Here is a 23,103-nt window from a genome sequence, read left to right on the forward strand (position 1 = left end):
AGGGACAAATTTACAGCTCTTACCAATCTGTTTCTGCTTCCCAAAAATCTTCCAGACCAGGGACGATCAAATGTTCCTGAGTAGTGAGCAGAAGATGAAGTTGGAAGTTTCCATGGGCTTTCATATGCTTCTCTTTCTCCAATTGTCCAGTCTCTACTGGAACTATGCAGCCGACTAGATTCCTATAAAGGAGTATGGTTATTTTCTACAATTTTTTCAAAATGAGTTAATAATTTGAAGGTTTTAATCAACAACATTAGATTAATTCAGAACCTGTTATTGTTTGCCAATTAGTCATGTCCTATTGAGCTATTGTTGATTTTTAGCCCTAACCTATCTAAAATGTGAATTTTATCTGCCATCACACATTCATTCATGTGAACTAAATTAGGCATAGCCAGATCACATAAGATAACATGAATAACAGTAGCTCCCTACAAGGAACTCTGCTTCACTTCAACTATTTTCCAAGTAGAATGTAGGACTACAACACTTCCCATGATGAAGAAGAGACTAAAAGGATCACTACATATTGATCATAGCTTAAAGTAGTATCAGGACTAAAATACAGGCCAATTGCATTACACAAAGCAAACAAAGCTGAACTCTAACTAAAAACATACCAAGACAAATATAGCAACTACTTAATGTGTGTTGACTTTTATGTTGTAAATTGAGGCATTCCGTTCTGGAAATCTTGACTATTGATATTTGAGTGGGCTTATACTTTGCTTTTTTTTGCAACTATGTTCTATTTAAAAAATATTTTTTTTGTATTTGTGATTTTTTTTGTTTGTGTCTATGGTTGAGACCTTTCCCTTGGTGTTTACAGGTGATTATTCTTTCATTCCAGTACACCCAGTTACTGAGCTCATAAGTAAGGAAATCTTCCCGCTGACCATGTAGGTGGAGATAGGAAAGAGACCATTTTCAGCTCAATCTCTAGCAGTTTAGCATGGAATACCTGTTTAGCATTTAGGCTAGTAAAATTAAGCACCAGAAAATAACAATTCTACCAAACATTTTCAAACGTCATCCCCACTCCCACCAAGCATTTCAAAAGCCACTATGGATATTTTCACCTGGTGTATTTAATGATTGCAGTGTTGTCGCTGTAACCTGGCTGGAAGCTTTCAAGAAAATTAGACACTGATCAACTTCTCTGCTTGTTCTTTCAGAAGATCTCCAGTTCAGAACTTTGATGTGACAATTAACACTAACAATTTATCACTCAGTACAGGAAATAATTCTACTTGCAGTGCCATGTTTTTACCTGTCTAATAGCAGTGAACATACTCTTTTTGGACTACATATTATCCAGGCAATTTTGTCTCTGTTAAAGACATAAAACATGTAAGAGTTGTACGCTATAGCTATACAATTCCATGTTTGCAGCCATATTAATGCATTTCTCATGTAAGCTAGTCTCCTCATTTCTCCCTATATTTTGTGAATGAGTAAACCACGGGAAGCACCAAAAAGTGACAAAGAAAAAGAAATAGCAACACTACTAATGACACTGAGTTAATTAATCCTTCCAAAGATGGCTTCTGTAAGAAGCACAAAGTTAGGAGTGAATACTCTCCACAGCAGCTGCTCCTCAAAATTTGCTCTGGGGAATAGCAGGAAAGCTCTGGAGCAAAATTTTGGGGTTGAAAATCCATGGTATGAGCACACTTCTACTAATACTCTGAGAGGGTAAAAAAATAAGTTGAGTATCATAAAACAGCTTCACTGTTTGTGCTACAGGGCCCTTCTGAGGCAAATCATAAATTCTGGCCCTTAAATAAAGAGGCAACAGTGCTAAGACTTACAGATCTATAAGACTGAGTGGAGGAGCATTATATCTCCACCATGACTGTTTGATGTTTGACAATGGCAGTCTTCAGTCTTCATGCTAGACGCGAGAATCCTAAATTTACCCTCCATAAAAAAAGTGTTTACTCAAGGAAGAATCCTAATGGATTGCTTAGAGTGCAATACAGAAATTCTGCACCATCCAAAATTTACCCAACCAGTTTTGGATGGAGTATTTTAAGTAAAGGAATTGTATTTATTTACTCTCACTTTAAATTAAGTAACAATAAAACAAAAGATCATCCAAATTAGATATCTTATATATAAGTAAATTTCCATTATGGACTCTGAAATGGCATGAATGCAGTAGCTGAAGACGAGATCATGTTCTGCTACCAAACAAATAATTACCTGGCATCCAGATTCCGGTCTCAATGGAGAATCTCTTGTACGATATGAGTCAGCTAAATTAGTTCCTCCACTTCCAGTTCCTGTCCTAGCACTTCGAGAACTGGATGTCTGAATGGATACCCTTCGTGGAATTCTTGAGGGCTTTGAGTCCATTTTCTGTATACTGTGAAATAAATGTTCAGGTTTCTCAATCAGATAATGGAGTCTGTATTTTGCAGTAATACACCAGTGAGAGCTATGAATTTACTGGTTATGCGGCTTACAACTTTGCTCCAGTGCTCATACAGCAGCCTACCAACATATTAAAGTTAAATCCAAGTTGCAAAACAGAACCATGTTATGTATGATGTAGACTTTATACAAGGCCTTTGCAATCCCTTGCAACTTTTAAGATTCTCTGAGATAAAAATAAATGACACTATGAAGTCGTTTTTCATTAAATAGATTATTAGAGTAATTTAATAATGAGGGCGACACCACCTTCTGATAGCTTTTACAAATTTGTAAACATAAAAGGCATCCTGGCAATCTTTAAAAAGGTTTAACATAAACAACACAGAAGGAAGATAGCAAAATTATACAAGATGGTAAAAATAATGTATGTCCAAATACTAATATGAGTGACAATAGGGGTTTCAGTCTAAGAAATTATTTAGGCAATGAAATGTCTTAAGTTAGAATGACTGTGGCTTAATACATAACAAACTACAGTACTGATCAGAAAAGCTGAATTCATGCACGGTGAAACTGCTCCTAGAAATGGAGTAACCAATATAAACTACAGCAAAGAAGGATATCAAGGTGTAGCTGTAAACCATAAGATAACATTAAACAAAAGAAAACCCAAAGCAGGGAGAACCTCTGACTCAAGATATTTTTGAAGTACATGGAAGAGAAGAGCACAAAGGGCATGCACACCTTGATAAAAACTACATAAAGTTGTATACATAGTGTTTAAGTATAATAATAATATTGCAAGAAGATAACTACTGGCCCTATCTCTTCCTTTCAATAAACTTGTTATGTCAGTCAGCCCTAAATATTTAGGGGTGGGGGTCAAAAAGTAGCCCTTCATTTTATCTAACTACACTATATGCAGGCATATCTTGCTGTAGCCTCCCACCATTTTACAGATATTCAGCCTCTCTCTGGCACTCATTTGAATTGCTTTCCATTTTATGTAAGTAAGGGACACCCTTTTACTACACTATTTTATACAATAGGACTGATCATCCAAGGATTTGGGTATACACAGGGAGCCCTGGAACTAAACACCAGTAGATAGGCCCACTGTATATCTCTACACAGTTATATAACCTAAATCTGTACTAAAATATCAAGTCATTTTTCTGTTGAATTCAGAAAGTCAATTTCATCAATTCAGATTACTATTCCATAGACAACCAGAGACTACTGACCTGTTTATAAGGGCGGTAGAATTCATTAATCACTAGTTAAAAAGCAACTCTCCCAAAAGCTATGCACAAGACATGTGACTTGGAAAATTTGTATCTTCCCAGTAAACAAAATCCTCAGCCAAGTAGAATTCTAGCTTATTTCAGCAGAGAACAAAATCTAACAGAGTGCTTGACATGCTAATATATGTGGAAAAATAAATTCTCTTCAAAATGTTTATATAAGTCTGTTCTGTTAAACTGTGGTCTTCTACAGATACCCAGTTTTTATTGTACATACAAACTCAACTGAAATAGGACTGCAAATAGTCAGGAAGACCGTACTGCATGGCACCTTATGTCTCTAACAGACTAAATAATGCAATATTAGCAATGGCAGTGTAGCATCCACTCAGCCCCAGAACCTCAGGCATGTTGGGATTCACTCATACAGTGAAAGCAACTAATTAAGAAGCTAATCTGTGCAACGCTGCACATACACGAGTTTACTCTAAAATGGTGACTAACTGCCTGGGCTGCCTTTTCAACATTTCAAGGGAAATATTTCCTCTTTGTTTCCCCTTGATTTCTCAAAACCATAGCTCCATGGTTACACACTGTGCACATACACACATGAAGACAAGTTTCATCAGGCAGGCTCTTCTGGTTTGAACACATTCACAATGGTGTTTAACCAGTTCCTTCCTTCTTCTTGCTTCAGTGTCTTCCTCATTCTAGCTCCTTGGCTCTAAATCTAGATAACCTTTCACTGTAAAGTTTAAGGCACAACATACACAATTCTTTGAGGAAGCTTTGTGAAATCATTTTTTTCATCACAGTTTAGAAAAACAAGGCCATTTTATGGTGTTCTGTTACCAGCAACACTATACTACTGCTTCCCTTTGCCATAGGGCACAATGGTCTGATTTCTCCTGGTTAGCAACTAATGTAGACCCACTGAACCCACTGTTGGTAACTCAACCTATATATTAATTCCATGACTCAAAGGATCTACCAAGATATTTCAGGAAAATGGCTAGTCCAGGTTAAATAAAGATGGCAGAAATACAAACAAGAGAGAAAAAGAACAAGGAAAAGTAGCCATACCATTAAAATGCAGTGTACTTAAAGGCAACTTCCGTTATTATGTGCACTTCTCAGCTACCTGATAACTGCATATTTTTAATTATTGACATAATTCTGTTAAGGACATATGCATGCCTGAGTGTCCCTTACTTGTGCAAATGTCCTTTTTCTGGCACTGAATGAGCTGGTATTCCCTTTTTCCAACTGCAAACCCCCAAACCTTATAGTAAAGTACCTAAAGCTGCCCTGTGTGGCCACTCCATGTGTAGTGGTGGACAGGCAAAATGAGAGCACCCTCTGACTATATCCTCATAGCTAGAAGTGATAAGATCAGTGCTGAGATCTGAGATGGCTGCAGTAATCATTGTATATCTGGCTATGAGGACAGAGCCAGTTACTTCCCAAGTTGTGTTGACTTCCTGCAAAACACAGAATGGTCATGTAAGTCAGTTTAAGAAGCTTTACTGTAGATCGGGGGTTGTGACTCATTGTAGTGTGGATATACTGTACTTCTGCTACACTGAGGGGTATTCCATTGAGCTTTATTATGTGTTTGTATTGAGCTTCATTGGGTACCTTTTAAAGACATCTTGAATTCCAATTTGGGGGGAAAGAGGAACAGCAATAAAGCAGTGGACAGAGATTGAATCTTGCAGTACCTAAATTTTAGATGATTTTTTTCTGTGAATGTTCCTGTTCTCATCAACAACAAATTTATTTATATCCTGACTTCTTCCCATAACTGGGACTCAAGCCGTTTCCCCATCCATTACAGGCAGTCCCTGAGATACAAACATCCGACTTCCAAATGACTCACAGTGAAGAATGGGGGTGAGACAACAGGGTGAAAGAAATCTACCTCTCAGAAGTGAAATTCACTCCTGGAAGAGTTACATGGGGTAAAGGTGTCTCCACTGAAGCTTTATCACCAATCTTTGTTTCCAAAACAAGCCATTTTTTCCAAAATCCAACTTTCACTGGGTCAGAAAGTGAAGTGAAATCTTCTGACAGCAAAACAAATACCACAGGGGTATTAAACCTTCCCTATGCTATCCAAGGCTTGCTTATGTATGTATAGAGAGGGGGGGGGGAAGGGGTTACACTTTAAAATATATCTGTTCAGACTTACAAACTAATTCAGCTTAAGAACAAACCTATAGAACCTATCTTGTTCTTAACTTATGGACCGCCTATATATGTTAACTGGCTTACTTCACTTTAAAGTTGTCACTATGCTATAGCTGTTTGAGAGTTGGACAATGATACTAGCAACCAGGGTCCAAATCACTGCTCAGCTATGGAACTAGGTGAACTTGGCAAGCCCTATTCTCTCAGCCTCAGAGGAGAGAAAAGGCAACCTTTCTCTGAACAAATCTTGCCAAAATAACAAAATACGGTCTTGCCTTAGGGTCGCCATAAGTCAAAAATGACTTGAAGGGACACAACAACAAACAGGCTGCTATTAAAAATAAACTACCCATGCATTTGCGGACTGTTTTTGTTCATGTCACATAACAATATCAGAGAGAACTCTGGATTTCACTTGAATAATAGTTTATTGTTTATACCAGGTGAACAATATCCTAAAAAACACAATGCCTAATTTGAAGAGTATATAGTACTTAATCTTAATCTGTTCATTTCTCTAAAGTTAGCAGTAGAGTATTTTTGATACAGCCTGTTTGTTTCAATAACTGACTGATAAAATATGGTGTTTCTCTGAATGCATCCTACTTTGGTATTATGGCTGATAAATAAAGGTTGCTTACCTGTAACCGTATTTCTTCGAGTGTCTATCCGTGAAATTCACACCTATGGGTTCTCCTGTGCGCATGCGCAGCAATCCGGAACTTCTAGAATTTTAATGAATTTTTAAATGATTATTTTAGAGAATAAAGACAGGCCCCGCCCACTCTCCGCCCCCCCGGTATATCAGCCCCCGCAGGCGTCCCAGAGGTAGTTCCCCTAGCGCCAAATAGAAGTTTAGTGGAGGCATGACAGAGGGGAGGATGGGCGGGTTGTGTGAATTTCACGGATAGACACTCGAAGAAATACGGTTACAGGTAAGCAACCTTTATTTTTTCTTCGTGTCTTCCGTGAAATGCACACCTATGGGTGAATAGCAAGCTACTGACCTGGAGGTGGGTCATGCCACACAGGAAAACAATACGGCTCTGCCGAAGGCTGCATCTTTTTTGGCCAACACATCCAGTTTGTAGTGTGACGCAAACGTGGACGGTGTGGACCATGTTGCCGCTCTACAGATCTGATCAAGCGGAACTCCACGCAAAAAGGCTTGGGATGTGGAGAGTGATCTGGTTGAGTGTGCCACCACGTGAGATGGTGGCTGCTTTCCTGCCAATTGATAGGCTAGTTTGATCGTTGAAACGATCCAGGAGGCTATACCCTGGGAAGAGACAGGGTGCCCCATCATGTCTTTCCTGTATTTTAAAAAGAGTCTTGGGGACTTCCTATGAGGGGATGTCCTATGCAAATAGAATGAAATGGCCCTCTTGACATCTAGAGAATGGAGGGCCACCTCTAGTGGAGACGATGGATTCGGAAAGAATGCTGGTAATATGATGTCTTGCGACATGTGGAAGTGAGAGACTACTTTAGTTAAGAAGGTGACATCGGTCCGAAGAACAACCTTGTCTTCGTGGAACCTCACATACGGTGGGTCCGATCTGAGGGCTGTGAGTTCACTGGCTCTTTTGGCCGAGGTGATGGCCACCAGGAATGCTGTCTTCCAGGAGAGGTGAGATATGTCATTGGAGGCCATGGGCTCAAAGGGCGGTTTTGACAGCTGGGATAGCACCAGCTCTAGGCTCCATTGTGGGGGAGGGGGGGCGACAGGCGGGTGGATATTCTTGTATCCTCTCAAAAATAATTGAACCAAATGATCTTGAAAAAGGGACGGCAAGCCACATTTTCTTCTAAAGGATGATATAGCAGCTAGGTAGCACTTAACTGAGGAGAGGGAAAAACCCTTATTGGAAAGGTGGACTAGGAAGTCCAACACTATGGGGACGGGGGCTGTGGAAGGGTTGTGTCCAACTGATTTTGCGAATGTAGTGAATAGTGACCACTTATACTCATAAGATTTCGTGGTGGATGGTTTATGAGCGGCGAGGAGTATGCGTGATACTTCCTCCGATAGATTTATTGTGGTCTGATCCTCCATGCCGTTAGGCGGAGTGAGGGGAGGTCTGGGTGGAGAACGAGCCCGTTCTCCACCGTGAGGAGGTCTGGGAAGGGATCGAGATGGAAGTATTCCCTGTTGGAAATTTGGAGGAGCGTGGCAAACCAGTGTTGGCGTGGCCACCAAGGGGCGATCAGAATGCAATCCGATTTGTCTTGCATTATCTTGGCTATGACAGGGGATAGGAGAGGGAGGGGTGGAAACATGTAGATGAGGTTCATTGTCCACCGGAAAAGGAATGCGTCTCCGAGACAACCTGGGGATACGTGAGGGGGGAGTCTTGCGCAGTATGTTGGGCATTGAGTGTTTACTGGGGATGCGAAGAGATCTATTGTGGGCATCCCCCATTTGTGTGTGATGGCTTGGAATTGGGATCTGTGGAGGCGCCATTCGTGGTTGTTCTTTGATGTTCTGCTTAGAGAGTCTGCCAATGTGTTGTCCTGGCCCGGTAGGTGGATGGCCGAGAGGAGGATGTTTCTCTGAATGCACCATTCCCAGATGCGAGTTGAGATTGATGTCAGTATTTGGGAACGAGTTCCCCCCTGTTTGTTGATGTAATATTTGACTGCGGTGTTGTCTGTTACTATTTGGACTATATGGTTGGAGGTGATACGGGCGAAGGCTCGAAGGGCCTTCTCCACTGCCATCATTTCCAGTGCATTTATGTGAAGGCGGCGCTCCTGGGGGAGCCAGTGACCGCTGACTTTGAATCCCTTGAGATGTGCTCCCCAGCCTGAGTTGGAAGCGTCTGTTGTCAGGGACATGGACGGGTGTGGTAGAATGAATGGCATGCCTAGGCGGACATTGAGTGCTCTTGTCCACCATGTGAGGGAGTGTAGCACCGTGTGTGGGGGGTATAGGATCCGGGACTGTGGATCGCGGAGGGGGTCGAACGTTCTGATGAACCAGTTCTGCAGCGGCCTCATCCGAAGCCGGGCAAAGGGGGTCACACTGGTGGTAGATGCCATATGGCCAAGTATAGATTGGATAGCCCAAGCTGAGGCTTGTTGTGCTTGGATGAGTGAAAAGATAGCGTGTTGAAGTTTCAAGAAGCGGTCCTCTGGGAGGAAGGCTCTTTGGAGTGTGGAGTCTATGATGGCTCCTATGAATTGGATGCGTTGAGTTGGTTGAAGATGAGATTTTTCGTGGTTCACCACTAGGCCGAGATCCTGCAAAAGAGATAAGGTGTAATGAATATCTGTGCATAATTGAGACTTTGAAGTTGAGGCCAACATCCAGTCATCCAGGTACGGAAAGACTGTTATGCCTTGTTGTCGGAGGTGAGCGGCGATGACCGCCATGCATTTAGTAAACACCCTGGGGGCGGTAGACAAACCAAAGGGTAGGGAATTAAACGAAAAATGGTAATTCTGGACCGTAAAGGTAAGAAACCTTCGGTGGGAGTGTCTGATTGAGATATGGAAGTATGCATCCCGTAGGTCAATCGTTGCTAACCATGCCCCCTCGGGAATGAAGGGAAGGATGTTAGGAAGAGTGACCATGCGAAATTTGCGTGGGGAGATAAAGGTGTTGAGCTTACGGAGGTCCAAAATGGGCCGTAGTCCGCCATCTTTCTTGTCTATGAGAAAATACCGAGAATAAAAGCAGGTGCTAGATGTGTGTGAAGGTATGGAGGAGATTGCTCCTTTAATGAGCAAGGAGTGAACCTCGTCCCATATGGTCTGGGAGGGTTGTGTGATAATGATCTTCCCAACGGGTGGGTAGTTCTTAAACTCAATTGCATAACCTCTATCAATTATATCAAGGACCCAAGTGTCCGTGGTTATGGATTGCCACTGTGGGAGGAAGGAATGTAGTCTATTGAGGTAAGTGAGGTGGTGGGCTGGGGAAGGGGGAATGGGTATACTAGAAACGTCGTCTGTTGTTGTTTGGGGGTCTGGTACCACGGTACTGACCTCTTGCGGGGAGTGGAGGGCGTCTCGTGGCTGCAGTGGGCGCATATGGTCGCTGTCGTCCTCTGTAGAATGAGGTGTTGTAAGGTTTGTTGTAATAGTGGGGGCGAAAATAGTAGGAGCCCCAGCGCTGCCGTTGGTAAGTGTACGGTTGTTGGTCATATTTGTACACTGTTTGCTTCATCTCGTGAGAGTGTTTAAGCTGTGAGTCAGTCTCAGGGTTAAATAGACCTGCCTCATCCATAGGGAGATTCTCAATGAGAGAACGTTGAGATTGAGAGAGGATAGCAGCTCTAAGCCATGCATGACGGCGAAGGGCTACTGATCCTGCAATTAGTTTTCCAGAATTATCAGCAGTGTTTCTTGCAAGGTCTTTTTGCAGTTTGGCTAAGAGAAGGGCTTCTTGTTGATAGGCCTTAGCCATTAGTTGTTCAGCTGGTGGTAAGAGTTCTAAGTAAGGGGATATCTTGTTCCAGAGTAAGGTCTGGTAAACACTCATATAAACCCCATAATGGGCCATGCGTGCGAAAAGGCACGCTGAGGAGTAGAATTTTTTAGCCATAGTATCTAGTTTTCTCCCTTCTTTGTCAGAGGGAGATGTCTGGTTAGTTTGGGTAGGTTTTGGTTGAGCATCGGTCACCACGGAGTTTGCCTTAGGCATCTTAGCGAGCCATGAGGCTGTGGAAAGATCAATACGGTATAAATTTTCTGCTCTTTTAGGGGTTGCTGGAACCAAGGCTGGGGCAACTCCTGTATTTTTTAGGATTTTCAAGAGAAATGGAAGTGTGGGCAACACAGTGGATGTAGGCGTTTGTTGTTCAGTGGATGTAAAGCATGGATCTGATACAGTATCTGAAGGTTCAGGAGTGGTGAGGTTTAAGGCTTTGGCAAGCCTTATTAGCAGAGCTGAGAAATTTTTAAAATCTTCCAAATGTTGGGGAGACGGGTCAGGGTCTGGTTGGGGGTCTTGAATGACTGGTGTGTCACTCGTGGCCTCCAAATCAATTGTGTCTGTTTCAATTTGGTGAGGCATAGCCGGTTCTAAGTTGAAAACCTGTGGATCCATGTCTCCCTGGGGGTCTGGGGGCCGAGAGAGTGTAGCTGAAGGAGGTTCGCGAGGGGGTTGGGGAAAGTTTGGGTCAGAGTAATAAGGAGGGTGCATCCCCTTGAATGAGCCGGGGGGGGGGGGGGGGGGTAGTAGAAAGGATAAACTGGGAAGGGAGGAGGGGGAGGGTACATATGGTAAGGGTATTCCTGGTATCCATAAGGCTGCTGGTGGGAAGGAGGCACTGTGCGTGCCTTTTTGGGAGGAGGAAGAGAAGGAGTTGTAGTTTGGCGTGGATCCGGGGATGGAGAGCGGCGGCGGCGCCCGCTGGGGTGCGCAGAGGCGCTGGGCCGAGCCGAGGAAGGTGACTCCTCTGGTTCCGGGGATTGGGGAGGGCTGAGTGAAGGAGGAGGTGAGTCCTGAGAGGGTGGGAGAGGCGGGGGGGAGAGGGAAGCGTCCGGAGGAGGCTGCGGTTCCAGCTCCATGTGTGGAGCCAGGAGCTCGAGAGGAGGGAGATGGGAGGGGTCTTCCATGTGGAGGAGGGAGGGGAGCGGTTCCTGGAGCTGCACAGTGGAACCGGGGAGAAAAGGCACAGACTGCAATACAGGGGGACTCAAGGGCTGTGTGCCAGTGAGTTGCCGTCCCTTTTTTTGTTTGTTTGACTTTTCTTTTGTTTTTGAAGACCTCGTGGTCTGCTTAGTTGATTTTGCTTTCTTTTTCTGCGGCTCCACAGTGGGAGAGCCCGCTTGATCTCCATCCCGCCTATCCCCAACGCGTGGGGAGGGAGGCTGGGAGGTATTTTGAACGGGGGAGGATTGGGAGGGAGCGGGAGGAGCTTGCGGGGCCAGGGCCCGCTCATATAAAAGAGCTTTTAATCTGGCATCCCTGCCTTTGCGAGCTCTGGAAGTGAAGCTCAGGCAAATTTCACAAGTCTGGAGATTGTGGGTCTCTCCCAGACATAGGAGGCATTTAGAGTGTTTGTCTGCCTCAGGGAGGTTAGTCCCGCAGGATGAACAATTTTTAAAACAGAGGGAAGACATCTAGCCTGATAGAATAGTCGTCAGCCGGTCCGTGGTCAGGGAAGGAGAGGTCTGGTAGTCGAAGAGAGTCCTGGTCAAAAGCCAATAGAGTCCGAAAAGAAGAAGGAGAAGTCCTGACGATGCTGCCTGTTTGGCGCGGAAAAAGGAACTACCTCTGGGACGCCTGCGGGGGCTGATATACCGGGGGGGCGGAGAGTGGGCGGGGCCTGTCTTTATTCTCTAAAATAATCATTTAAAAATTCATTAAAATTCTAGAAGTTCCGGATTGCTGCGCATGCGCACAGGAGAACCCATAGGTGTGCATTTCACGGAAGACACGAAGAAAAAGTCTCTTCCCCATAAAGTAAGGCTGATGGGTATTACTTATCTATTAAGGCCAGTGTTTGTTTCCATCGACCATTAAAATGTTCAAATTCCTTACATTATTAAAATTTCCCATTTATTCTTTCTTCTATTTCCATTGATACGCCTGTATTCTTAACTCATCATTGCAGAAGTTTTCATCATACACCAGAACAAGCCAGATTTCAACAGACCACAGCATGGCTTACTTTAACATAACAAATGTATTCCTGTCTTCATGTTTGCCTATAAAATATGGTTTTTCCTTTTGCATAACTGCCGATGAAATACCAGTCTTTTTTAACAGTGCTTGCTCATAACAGTGAGCTTAAAAAGAATATTGACTACAGCTATTTCAATTATATGAACACATAAATGTGACATTTGTACCCACAACTGTATGTTATTTATTCTCAATTTAAAAAAAGGAAAATGAGAAATATAATAACTATTTTTGGAATATGTTCTGTTTAGAGAAAACAGAGCTGTACAGCATATCAGTAAAAAAAATTCCTGAATGACAATGTATTTGTTTTGCTGTCTTAGGCAGCATATCTACACGTTATAGTGGCAGTCTATGGACACAAAGTCCTAGCAATCTAAATGATGCAAGTTATGTGTGGGGGAGGGGGGTCAAAATTAACTGTTTCAAAGAGAAAAGGTTTACGTGATCATGATCTCCCTATCCCATGATCTCCCTATCTGTGAACTAGCATACTTCAGTAGCAAACAAAATAATGACACCAGCAGATTAATGTGTAAATTTTGGGGTACTTCCAATTTCATATGGGAGAAGGGTATTTCAAATACCATCCAGGCAATACCTAAAATTCACCATCCAAACTTCCTACTCCAAACTGCTTTGTCCCATGATCTCCCTATCTGCAGACTCTAGATCTAGAAGTAATTTCCACTGGCATAAAAATTATTTAGGAGAAAGCTTAAAAAGGAAGCGATACTAAGGGATGTTGTGTGGTTTCCAGGTTGTATGGCTGTGTTCTTGCAGAATTTTCTCCTGATGTTTCACCTGCATCTGTGGCTGGCATCTTCAGAGGATCTCCATCAGGAGAAAATGCTGCTAGAATACAGCCATAAAGCCCAGAAACTACACAACACCTCAATGATTCTGACTGTGAAAGCCTTTGACAATACAAGAGAGACTAACCTCTTTCTTATAACAACAATAAAACTTAATTTATATACCCCTCTATCTCCCTGAGAGGGACTCAGGGCAGTTTCCAAGCTACATTACCAAAACATATGGAGTAAACAGCATAACAAAATTAACAAAACAACATAAGCATAGCATTATCACAATTACACATAAATATAAAAAAATAATCCTGCCTGTTCAGAGCAATTAAAAGGCAGGGTCTAGCCTAGTGCAAACTCAAAATATGAGGGGGCTGGGAATTAAGTACAGTGCTATAACAGGTTAACAGCAATAGCAGGTACAGGTCTGTGGCTGCTCATTTCCATGGCCTATCACAGTTCAGTTGTGTTGATGTAATGTTTGGAATAGCTCTTACTCAGGCCCCTTCCACACAGCTGAATAAAACCCCACATTTTCTGCTTTGAACTGAAATATATGACATTGTGGACTCATATAACCCAAATCAAAACAGATATTGTGGGATTTTTTTTTGCCTTGATATTCTGGATTATATGGCTGTGTGGAAAGACCCTAAGTAAAAAAAATGCAGAAAATGAAAACTCATCACTAAACAATACACCATAAACTCAGTTAATGAGGCCAGACCTATTCACAGTAACAGGAAAAGAGGATGGATAGTGAATTCATCCTCAAGGACAGTGGTACACACCAAGAGTAAGGAAAATGTGCATGTATCCCATGAACCTAACTTTTCTGACCAATTGAGGAAGCCCCTACACCGTTAAACATTTTTGCCATAATTTTCACATTCTCTCCAAAACTAGCTAAAGCCACTCAATACCAGCAGCAAACACAACTATTTACTCCTCCCACCCACCACAGGAGTCCCCCCAAACTGTTAAAAAACTCAGAAAATCAGCCAAATTAGAAGGTTAAAAGTGTGCCTGAAACAACTGCAAAGACACTAGGGTGAGGGAACATATGGTTGGAAACTGGTCCCAGTCTACTTGCAGTTGGCCCACCTCTAGAATTTTCCTTGTAGTATTGTTCCAAGAAACTGTTGCAATATTGAGCAACAGAAAGCATTTGGAACTAACTGCAACACATTTTGCCTTATATAGATACCAAACACCAATGTATGTTTTCCCCACAGGGCAAATGTCTATCCCTTTCTCCACAGCAAATGTACTTCTGCCATTATCTAATTCTGAGGTGAAGGTAGCTATCTTTGGAAGGAGTCAGAATGATTGCAAATATCGCTCCCCATAGAAAGGAGCAGTCATAGCTCTAGCTCTATGTTCCCTCAATCCAACTATACCATAAGTGTACACTTAACCTTTTCTACCAAATGCTAGGACTTTCTCAAACTATATCTCTAAGCATTGAGCTATGGCAGTAAAAGTGTTGCCAAAATGCATTAATTCTAAAATGTATATGCACCCTTAATTCATGAATTTACCACTAGAGAAAGAAAACTTTCAACATCCAAGATGTACTGCACTATTCAAAAAATATTCCAAATATTTTAAGTCACGGAGTGACCCCTAGATTTTGGCTTGAATAGCCTTTTGACTAGTGGACCACCCAAATGAAGAGTTCTGTTTTATTACAGAAATACTGCCATGTTGCTGCATGACTCTGTTCTTAGTCATCTCAGGAATATGAGAGCCTTGAAAAGGCAGTAAGCAGGATTCAATAGTATCAGCTTGCTCTTTGGTCTGTTGGTGTGAAGAGAAATCATTAACTGTTCATTCCCAGCAAGCTGAAATCTGATACTTTAACATCCCTTCTCTTTACTAAGCCTGAAGTAATCATCTTGCAGTTGCAGATCCACTGGGCCAGATTTCTAGATTCTTTATTTCTTTCCTTATCTTCTAATTTTTGAAGCATCATGCTTATGATGAGATTTGGAAGGCTTGAAAGTTTGTGCCCTTATTAGGCACTTCTATAACATGTTAGTGGTCTTAATACAAGGTATAAATTGTCAATTAATTCATGCTTTCCTAGCAGCTGCTCAAAGAAATTTAACAATAAAGCTGGGAACAAGTTTAGTTGAAGTATGATAATGAAAACACTTCAGCTAAACCATTACAGCCATTTTAGGGAACTATGTGGCCTTCCAGATGTTATTGGACTGCAACTTCCAGAATGTCTTACCCTTTAGTATGCTAGCTAAGGCTGTCTGCAATCCCATGCATCTTGAAGACAAGCATGATTCCCAACATGGGTAACCTAATGGCTATTCCTTTTCTCTTGATAAATTGATAAACCAATTTCTCACAAAGATGGTTAATTTTTAACATAGGGCAGACCTTGGGGACATTACACAGATTAAAACGAGGTACTGATCAGTAAAATATCTTTTTTTAAAAAAAAATCTAGAATGGAAAGAAGCCAGAGACAGCCACTTTTCAGGATGTGCATCAAACTTAAAATATTCACAGAACTACCCCAAAAGCAATCCAGACATTATGACACCAAAAGACAGGGATTACATCAGTGCCATGATTATACTGAATACAGGGTTCATTTTTTTTTCACTGAACTAGTGGAAAGGAGGATAGCGCCTGCTAATTTCTTCCTGCTTCTTTACTCCCCAATACCACCCACCGCACACACAACAATGTCCATGAAGGTTCCCCAACAATCTGGACCAGATGATCAGAGCGCAGAGACTCAGAGGACTTAAAGGCCAGAAGAAAAGTAGAAAGGATCAAATTATCTTTCCTTATTTTCAGACAGCAAAACTTAATTGGGTAAAAAACATCCTAGTAGTGTGAGAAGTCTGGAAAAGGTTTTTCTGGATTCAACTTTACGCATTTATATTCAATCACTGATTGCTGGTTTGGAACATTCAATACTTTGTGGTGGCAACAGGAAAAATATCCACCTTAAGCAATGTTTTTCAAGGAAAATAAGTCACACATTCAGCTGTCATCAAGTGATAAAGACGTATGCAAGTATTAAAGTTCAGTGCTTTCTCCCCCTTACCAATATTTATTAAAAGCCTTCGTTAACCACTTTTTTAACCACTTTACAAGAGCTGAGTCGATTAGTACAGGTGCAAAATTCAAATTAGGACAACAGTGCCACAAGAGGAAAGGCAGAAGGACAAAGTGGAGCAAGGGACTTTTCTATTTTTTTATTGCCAAAAGGAGATTTCCATTTGCTTGTGACAAAATCCCAGCAGCTTCAGGATGTGTGTCAAGCTGCCCCTCAGGACACAGAACAGTTGAGGAGGAGGAAGGGAACAGGTGAAGAAGTTAAAACCTGTCCTAGAACATGTACTTGACACAAATCACAAACACTCTCCAGACACTATGAGATGTAAAAGATATTGATATTTGGCTCAATTTGGTGTATTGGATAGAACTGTCTGTTGTAAGTGCCTTTAGACCAGTGGTTCCCAACCTGCGGTCTGTGGCCCACCAGTGGTCCGCAAGAATTAAAATATGGTCCACCGCCTCATCATTACTACACCATTGCAACAAGAGTGACTGATCTTGCGAAACCCTCTTATAAGTGCTGAGGCTTATTAAATATGGTTTTCTGTGGGCAAGCTGATGGGAGACTATTGGATGGCACATGTTCTATATCAGAAACAAGAGCTAATGTGGTCTATCCAATGCAATTTTCTGAATCAGCACCCCAAATATAACCAAACCAAATCTAAAGTTGGCCAAAAGCTGATTCATAACCCTTTTGGTACTAATGTTGGAGAGTCCAATCAATAAAAGGTGGGGAACCTCTGATTTAGACTATAGAAGTAATGCAGATTGAGGCCAATTTAACAAAAATGGCTCAATGCTATCAAATACAGAGCACATGTACTAATAATATATTCTTAGAATAGCTTGCCTTCTATGAGTTAATGTAATTAAGAATCTGATTTGAATGCCAATGCACATAGTAAGGATTTAAATTCCAAATTGCAACATAGGCTGCATCTACACTGTAGAATGAATGCAGTTTGATACCACCATGGCTGACTGATGTGTAATGATTATGCGTTTTGATTATGTATTTTAACAATGATGTAACCCTCCGTGAGGAAAGGCAGGTAAGAAATAATATTATATTATTATCCTAGAAACTGTAGTTTTATAAGATCCTTAGCCTTATCTGTCAAAAAGTACTAGTGCCTTCCCAAACTACAATTCCATGATCCCTTAGAATTGGCCCATGGCACTTAAAGTGGTATTGGGCTGCATTCATTCTACGGTATAGGTATATTCTGCATCTAACCGACTTCACTGGGTTGTCAGACAGATTTTTTTTGTGTCAGCAGCGACATGAGGAACTGCAAGTTGCTGCTGGTGTGAGAGTATTGGCTGTCTGCAAGGACGTTGTCCAGGGGACACCCGGATATCAGGCTGATAAGAATCAGAAACTCAGCCTTGTACATTCCCTGAAAGAAGAGCAAGATTTTTTTTAATCTTGGCAAATGGTTTTATATGTATTTTTGTCTTATATGTATGTTAAACCTATTGTTTATGTATGATGCTTTAAAAGGTTATTATTTTTAGCATTGAATTCTTGCTGTTAGCCGTTCTGAGTCCCTCCATGGAGATAGAGAAAAATGGGATATAAAAGTTTTAAATAAATACATAGATATAAATATGTTAATAAAGAAAGAATTTCATGGTTCAGGCCCAACCTATCTGTCCGCCCGCATCTGCAAACTGTTGGAGGCCTGCAAACTGTTGGAGAGGCCCTAGTCTCAGTCCCACCCCTGTCTCAAGTACAGCTGGTGGGAACAAGAGAGTGGGCCTTCTCATGGGTGGCTCCTTGGCTTTAGAATTCCCTTCCCAAGGACACCAGAATGGCTTCCTCCCTGCTTTCCTCCAGAAAGCAAACACAAACCTTTCTCTGGAAGGAAGCTTTTGAGGAAGACAATGAGCAATCATGTCAAACGGCAATGGATTCAGACTACGGCAATGAGATGGAGCTGGTACATAATATAGCTGGTTTTTAATACTGTTTTTATCATGTTCTGCTGTTTTATATGAGGTGTTAAATTTTCTCTGTGTTTGGTTTATATGTATTTTGAGTTTGCATTGTTCTAGGTTCAAATGGTGCCCAGTATTAGTCGCTCAATGAGAGAGAGGGTGGGATATAAAACAAAGTAAATTGGTCTCAGCGAGGTGTCATATCACTCCAATCCTGCAGCAACTGCACTGGTTGCCGATTGAGTATCGGATTACCTTCAAAGTGCTGATTCTTACCTTCAAGGCCTTATATGGCTTGGGGCCGGAATACCTGAAGGACCGCCTCATCCCCTACAAACCCCAGAGATCACTCCGTTCAGACGACCAGAATTTACTTGAAGTTCCCAATTTTAGTACCTTTCACCTGATGTCTACTAGACGTAGAGCATTTACGGTGGTGGCTCCTTACCTGTGGAATACCTTGCCAGCAGGGACACAAGCTCTCCAAGATTTACTATCCTTCTTAGAGCTTGTAAGACTTATTTATTTAGGCTGGCATTTGAACCTTGCTGATGGAATTTTTCCTTGATTTTAATGTTATGTATTGCATGTATATATTGTGAACCGCTCCGAGCCTTCGGGGAGTGGCGGTATATAAAATTGCATATTTTATTGTCTATGTTTTTATTTTAATTGCTTGTATTGTTGTTATTATTGCTTGTATTTGGGCTCGGCCTCATGTAAGCCGCACCGAGTCCCTTGGGGAGATGATAGCGGGGTACAAATAAAGTGTTATTGTTATTATATATTTCCTACCCACCCCAAATCAACGGGGTTTGATCTACACTGCCATCTAATCCAGTTTATGACACTACTTGAGCCATGGCTCAAGGCTATGGAATGGTAGGAGTTGCAGTTTGGAGTGGCACTAAACACTCTTGGGCTGAGAAGGCTAAAGAAAGACCTTATACAATGACAACTCACAAGGTCCCCTAGTATGGAGTCACGAAGTCAAACTGCACTGAATCTAGTGTTTTCTTTTTTCCCTTTGGCTCGTTTATAGGAGGTATTTTTAGTTCCACTCCTCGATTCAAGGGTTGCCAATGTGTCTTGTGTGTGAGAGAGGAGCCTGCTGCTGGGAACCTGCGAGGCCCCTCAGGAAAACCACCCAGAACTAGGCCAAGGGCTTCGCACAAAATGGAGACACCCCTGGAGACACTTCCTCTCTCCCTCAGGCGCCAAGGCCCACCCTCCTCTCCCTCACAAACGAAAAAGGCACAACCTGCTGGGCCGCCGGGACCGCTCTTCAGCGCCTTCTTCTTCTTCTTCTCCTCCCTCCTCCTCGTCCGCTCCCTCTCCAGCTGCTGGCGAAACTGACAATGGCGGCGGCGTCGCCCGAGAAAGCTGAGGCAGCGATGGGAGCCTCCCCAGCGCCGCCTGCCAATCACCGCCCGGCTCTCGCCCCACAACTCTCGCGAGACCTGCCTCTGGCTCTTCCCCAGACCTTGTCTTAGACATCCAAATCGCCCAGAGGTTGTCGGGAAAGCGGAAGAAACAGCCAGCCAGCCGCTGCTCCTCCTCGCGCGCCTTCGCCCTTGGAGACGCTGACGTGCGTGACACGTCACTGGCCGAAGATGACGTCATTGGCAACTCGCCCTTAAAAGCAGAAGAGAGACGCTGAGCTGACGTCTTTCCCTGAGGGAAGTCGCGCCGGGGCCTCGTTGTCGCTCAAACGCAACAGAAGCACAAAATGTTATACAAAAGCAGTAGAGTCTGCTAAATTGTTCAATTTCATTGAAGGTTGTGTGTATCAAAATGAAACTAGTATTGAAGCAGAAACAGAATAATAATGAAAGACTACATAGTGGACATTCATGTTTAAAATGTTAGGCCCTTGGTATTCACTGGGGTTGGTTTCCCAGCTCCTTAGGGATACTCAAGCTCTACTCTAGATGTACAGGATATATGTACATCCAGAGGGAGACCAAGGTGCTTGTTTATAAAGCTGCTAGCTGTCCCCGCCACACGTTGCTGTGGCCCAGTCTGCTGGTTTGGAAGATGGAAGTAATTAGAAAATGTTGGTTTCTAATCTATGTAATACTATATAATCTATATAATAATCTATGTAATCCCACTGGAGCATTGCAGCACACCCAAATACCTGGGAGTCACTCTGGACCGTGCTCTGACCTACAAGAAGCACTGCCTGAATATCAAGCAAAATGTGGGTGCTAGAAACAATATCATATGAAAGCTGACTGGCACAACCTGGGGATCACAACCAGACACAGTGAAGACATCTGCCCTTGCGCTTTGCTACTCTGCTACTGAGTACGCATGCCCAGTGTGGAACACATCTCACCACGTTAAAACAGTGGATGTGGCTCTTAATGAGACATGCCACATTATCACGGGGTGTCTCCGCCCTACACCACTGGAGAAATTACACTGCTTAGCCAGTATTGCACCACCTGACATCCGCCGGGAAGTAGCAGCCAATAGTGAAAGGACCAAGGCAGAGACATCTCCAGCTCATCCCCTGTTTGGGTATCAGCCAGCATGTCAACAACTTAAATCTAGAAATAGTTTTCTAAGATCTACAGAGACACTTGCTGGAACACCTCAGCAAGCGAGAGTCCAAAGGTGGCAGGCTCAAACCCAGAACCTCAACCAATGGCTGATACCAAATGAGAGACTCCCCCCTGGGCACACAGAGGACTGGGTGACTTGGAAGGCACTGAACAGACTGCGCTCTGGCACCACAAGATGCAGAGCCAACCTCAAGAAATGGGGCCACAAAGTGGAATCCACGACATGCAAGTTTGGAGAAGAGCAAACCACTGGCCACCTACTACAATGCAACCTGAGCCCTGCCACATGCACAGTGGAGGACCTCCTCACAACAATACCAGAAGCACTCCATGAGGCCAGATACTGGTCAAAGGACATTTAATCAATTACCAAACTTGCAAATTTTGTGTTTTGTCTGTCTGTTTGCTTTGTTCTAGTAGAAATGTAATACAATTGACTGGTTGCCCTGACATGACAAATAAAATCTATGTAATGTCTTGATGCTTGTGGGTAAACAGTATTTCTTGCTGTTTTTTTGTCAGTGTTGATGTCGAGATTGTCTGGTTTGCCTACTCTGGAACATGCAGCTTATAATGTTCCTTCTTTAGAGGTCCCTTTCAAATCTATCATACTATATCTGTGAATGAGTGCATCATACATATCTATCTTTTTATATCTATGGCTGGGTGGCTCTCTGTCAGGAGGGCTATGATTACATTTTCTTGCCCTGGTGAAGGGAGTTGGACTGGATGGCCTTAAGTATTTTCTGTTGGTCATGCATAGGGGTTCTGTGTGGGACGTTTGCCCCAATTCTGTCATTGGTGGGGTTCAGAATGCTCTCTGATTGTAGGTGAACTTTAAATCCCAGTAACTACAGCTCCCAAATGTCAAGGTCTATTTCCTCCAAACTCCACCAATGTTCATTTATGGGCATATTGAGTATTTATGCCAAGTTTGGTCCAGATCCATCATTGTTTGAGTCCACAGTGCTCTCTGGATGTAGGTGTACAACTCCCAAACTCAAGGTCAATGCCCATGTTGGTAAGGGGAGTTCTGTGTGCCAAGTTTGGTTCAATTCCATCGTTGGCGGAGTTCAGAATGCTCTTTGATTGTAGGTGAACTATAAATCCCAGCAACTATAACTTCCAAATGACAAAATCAATTTTTTTGAGTGATGGTCACTCCTTGGGTTAGTAGGTGTCTTGTGACCAAAATTGGCAGCAATTCATCTAGTGGTTTTTGAGTTATGTTAATCCCACAAACGAACATTACATTTTTATTTATATAGACTAGCTGTCCCCTGCCAGGCGTTGCTGTAGCCCACATGTGTGTTCTGTGACATCATAAGCCCCTTCTACATTACCATATAAAATCCAGATTATCTGCTTTGAACTGACAAATGGTAATCCAGTTCAAAGCAGACAATGTGGATTATCTGTTTTGATAATCTGGAGTATATGGCAGTGTAGAAGGGGCTTAAATCACCCAATCTCTATACAGATGTACTTTAGGAATACAGACAAAGTAAATAATTTATGCACAAGTGTATAGTAACAGCACCTCACTTATTAAACCTAAATGTTGCATACATCTTTTAAATCTGTTTTTGCAGTGTTACTGAATAATAGTTGTCCTCAAAACACATATACACACCCATGTGGGGCATGAAGTATGAAAGAAAAGGGGAGACTGCTGGAAATCTGGCCCCTTTTACACTGTCATATAATCCAGATTACAAAGAAGATAATCCATGATATCTGCTTTGAACTGTATTATATGGCAGTGTAAACTCATATAATCCAGTTCAAAATAGATAATGTGGATTATCTGCTTTGGTAATCTGGAGTATATGGCAGTGTAAAATGGGCCTAAGGGGGGGGGGCACCTTTTGCTCTACTTCACAGGAGCTTTCCAAAGATGCCACTCCATTTGCCATTGTCATCCTCCTAACTCTACACTCAACCCAGTCCATTCAGCAGGGTGCTCAGTCCCAGATGTTGCATGTTCTTCTGGCTTTGAGAAATTATGGGGAAATAACAATAATAACAACAAAAATAATACTTTTGATTTCCCCATGGATCAAGGCAGGTTACAACATAATTCAAATACACAAGATAAAAAGATAAATCCATTTACACATAGATTAGAAACAGAGAGACAGGATTAAACACATACAATACATTCAATCAAAAGAAAATTAGGTGTGTCCACCCATTCCTCCCATGCGCAAACCTCTACATCCAATCAGTGATCTCCTCAC

The 23,103-nt window shown here is 42.4% G+C and overlaps 1 protein-coding gene across 3 annotated transcripts in view; it reads right to left on the reverse strand.

Annotated features, from left to right (window-relative positions):
• The window catches only part of MARCHF7 (membrane associated ring-CH-type finger 7), a 35,387-nt gene extending 15,667 nt beyond the window's left edge, over positions 1 to 19,720 (reverse strand). For all 3 annotated transcript variants that reach the window (XM_060777684.2, XM_060777675.2, XM_067472156.1), the window contains exons 1-3: positions 19,555 to 19,720; positions 2,209 to 2,371; positions 24 to 182 (exon numbers count right to left, since the gene is read on the reverse strand). In XM_060777684.2, coding sequence (XP_060633667.2) covers positions 24 to 182; positions 2,209 to 2,361 — 312 coding nt within the window. In that variant the 5' untranslated portion in view covers positions 2,362 to 2,371; positions 19,555 to 19,720. The remainder of the gene's footprint in view (positions 1 to 23; positions 183 to 2,208; positions 2,372 to 19,554) is intronic.
• Between the last annotated feature and the right edge of the window lie 3,383 nt (positions 19,721 to 23,103).

Source organism: Anolis sagrei, chromosome 1 (genome assembly GCF_037176765.1).
Source record: "Anolis sagrei isolate rAnoSag1 chromosome 1, rAnoSag1.mat, whole genome shotgun sequence".
NCBI lineage: Eukaryota > Metazoa > Chordata > Lepidosauria > Squamata > Dactyloidae > Anolis > Anolis sagrei.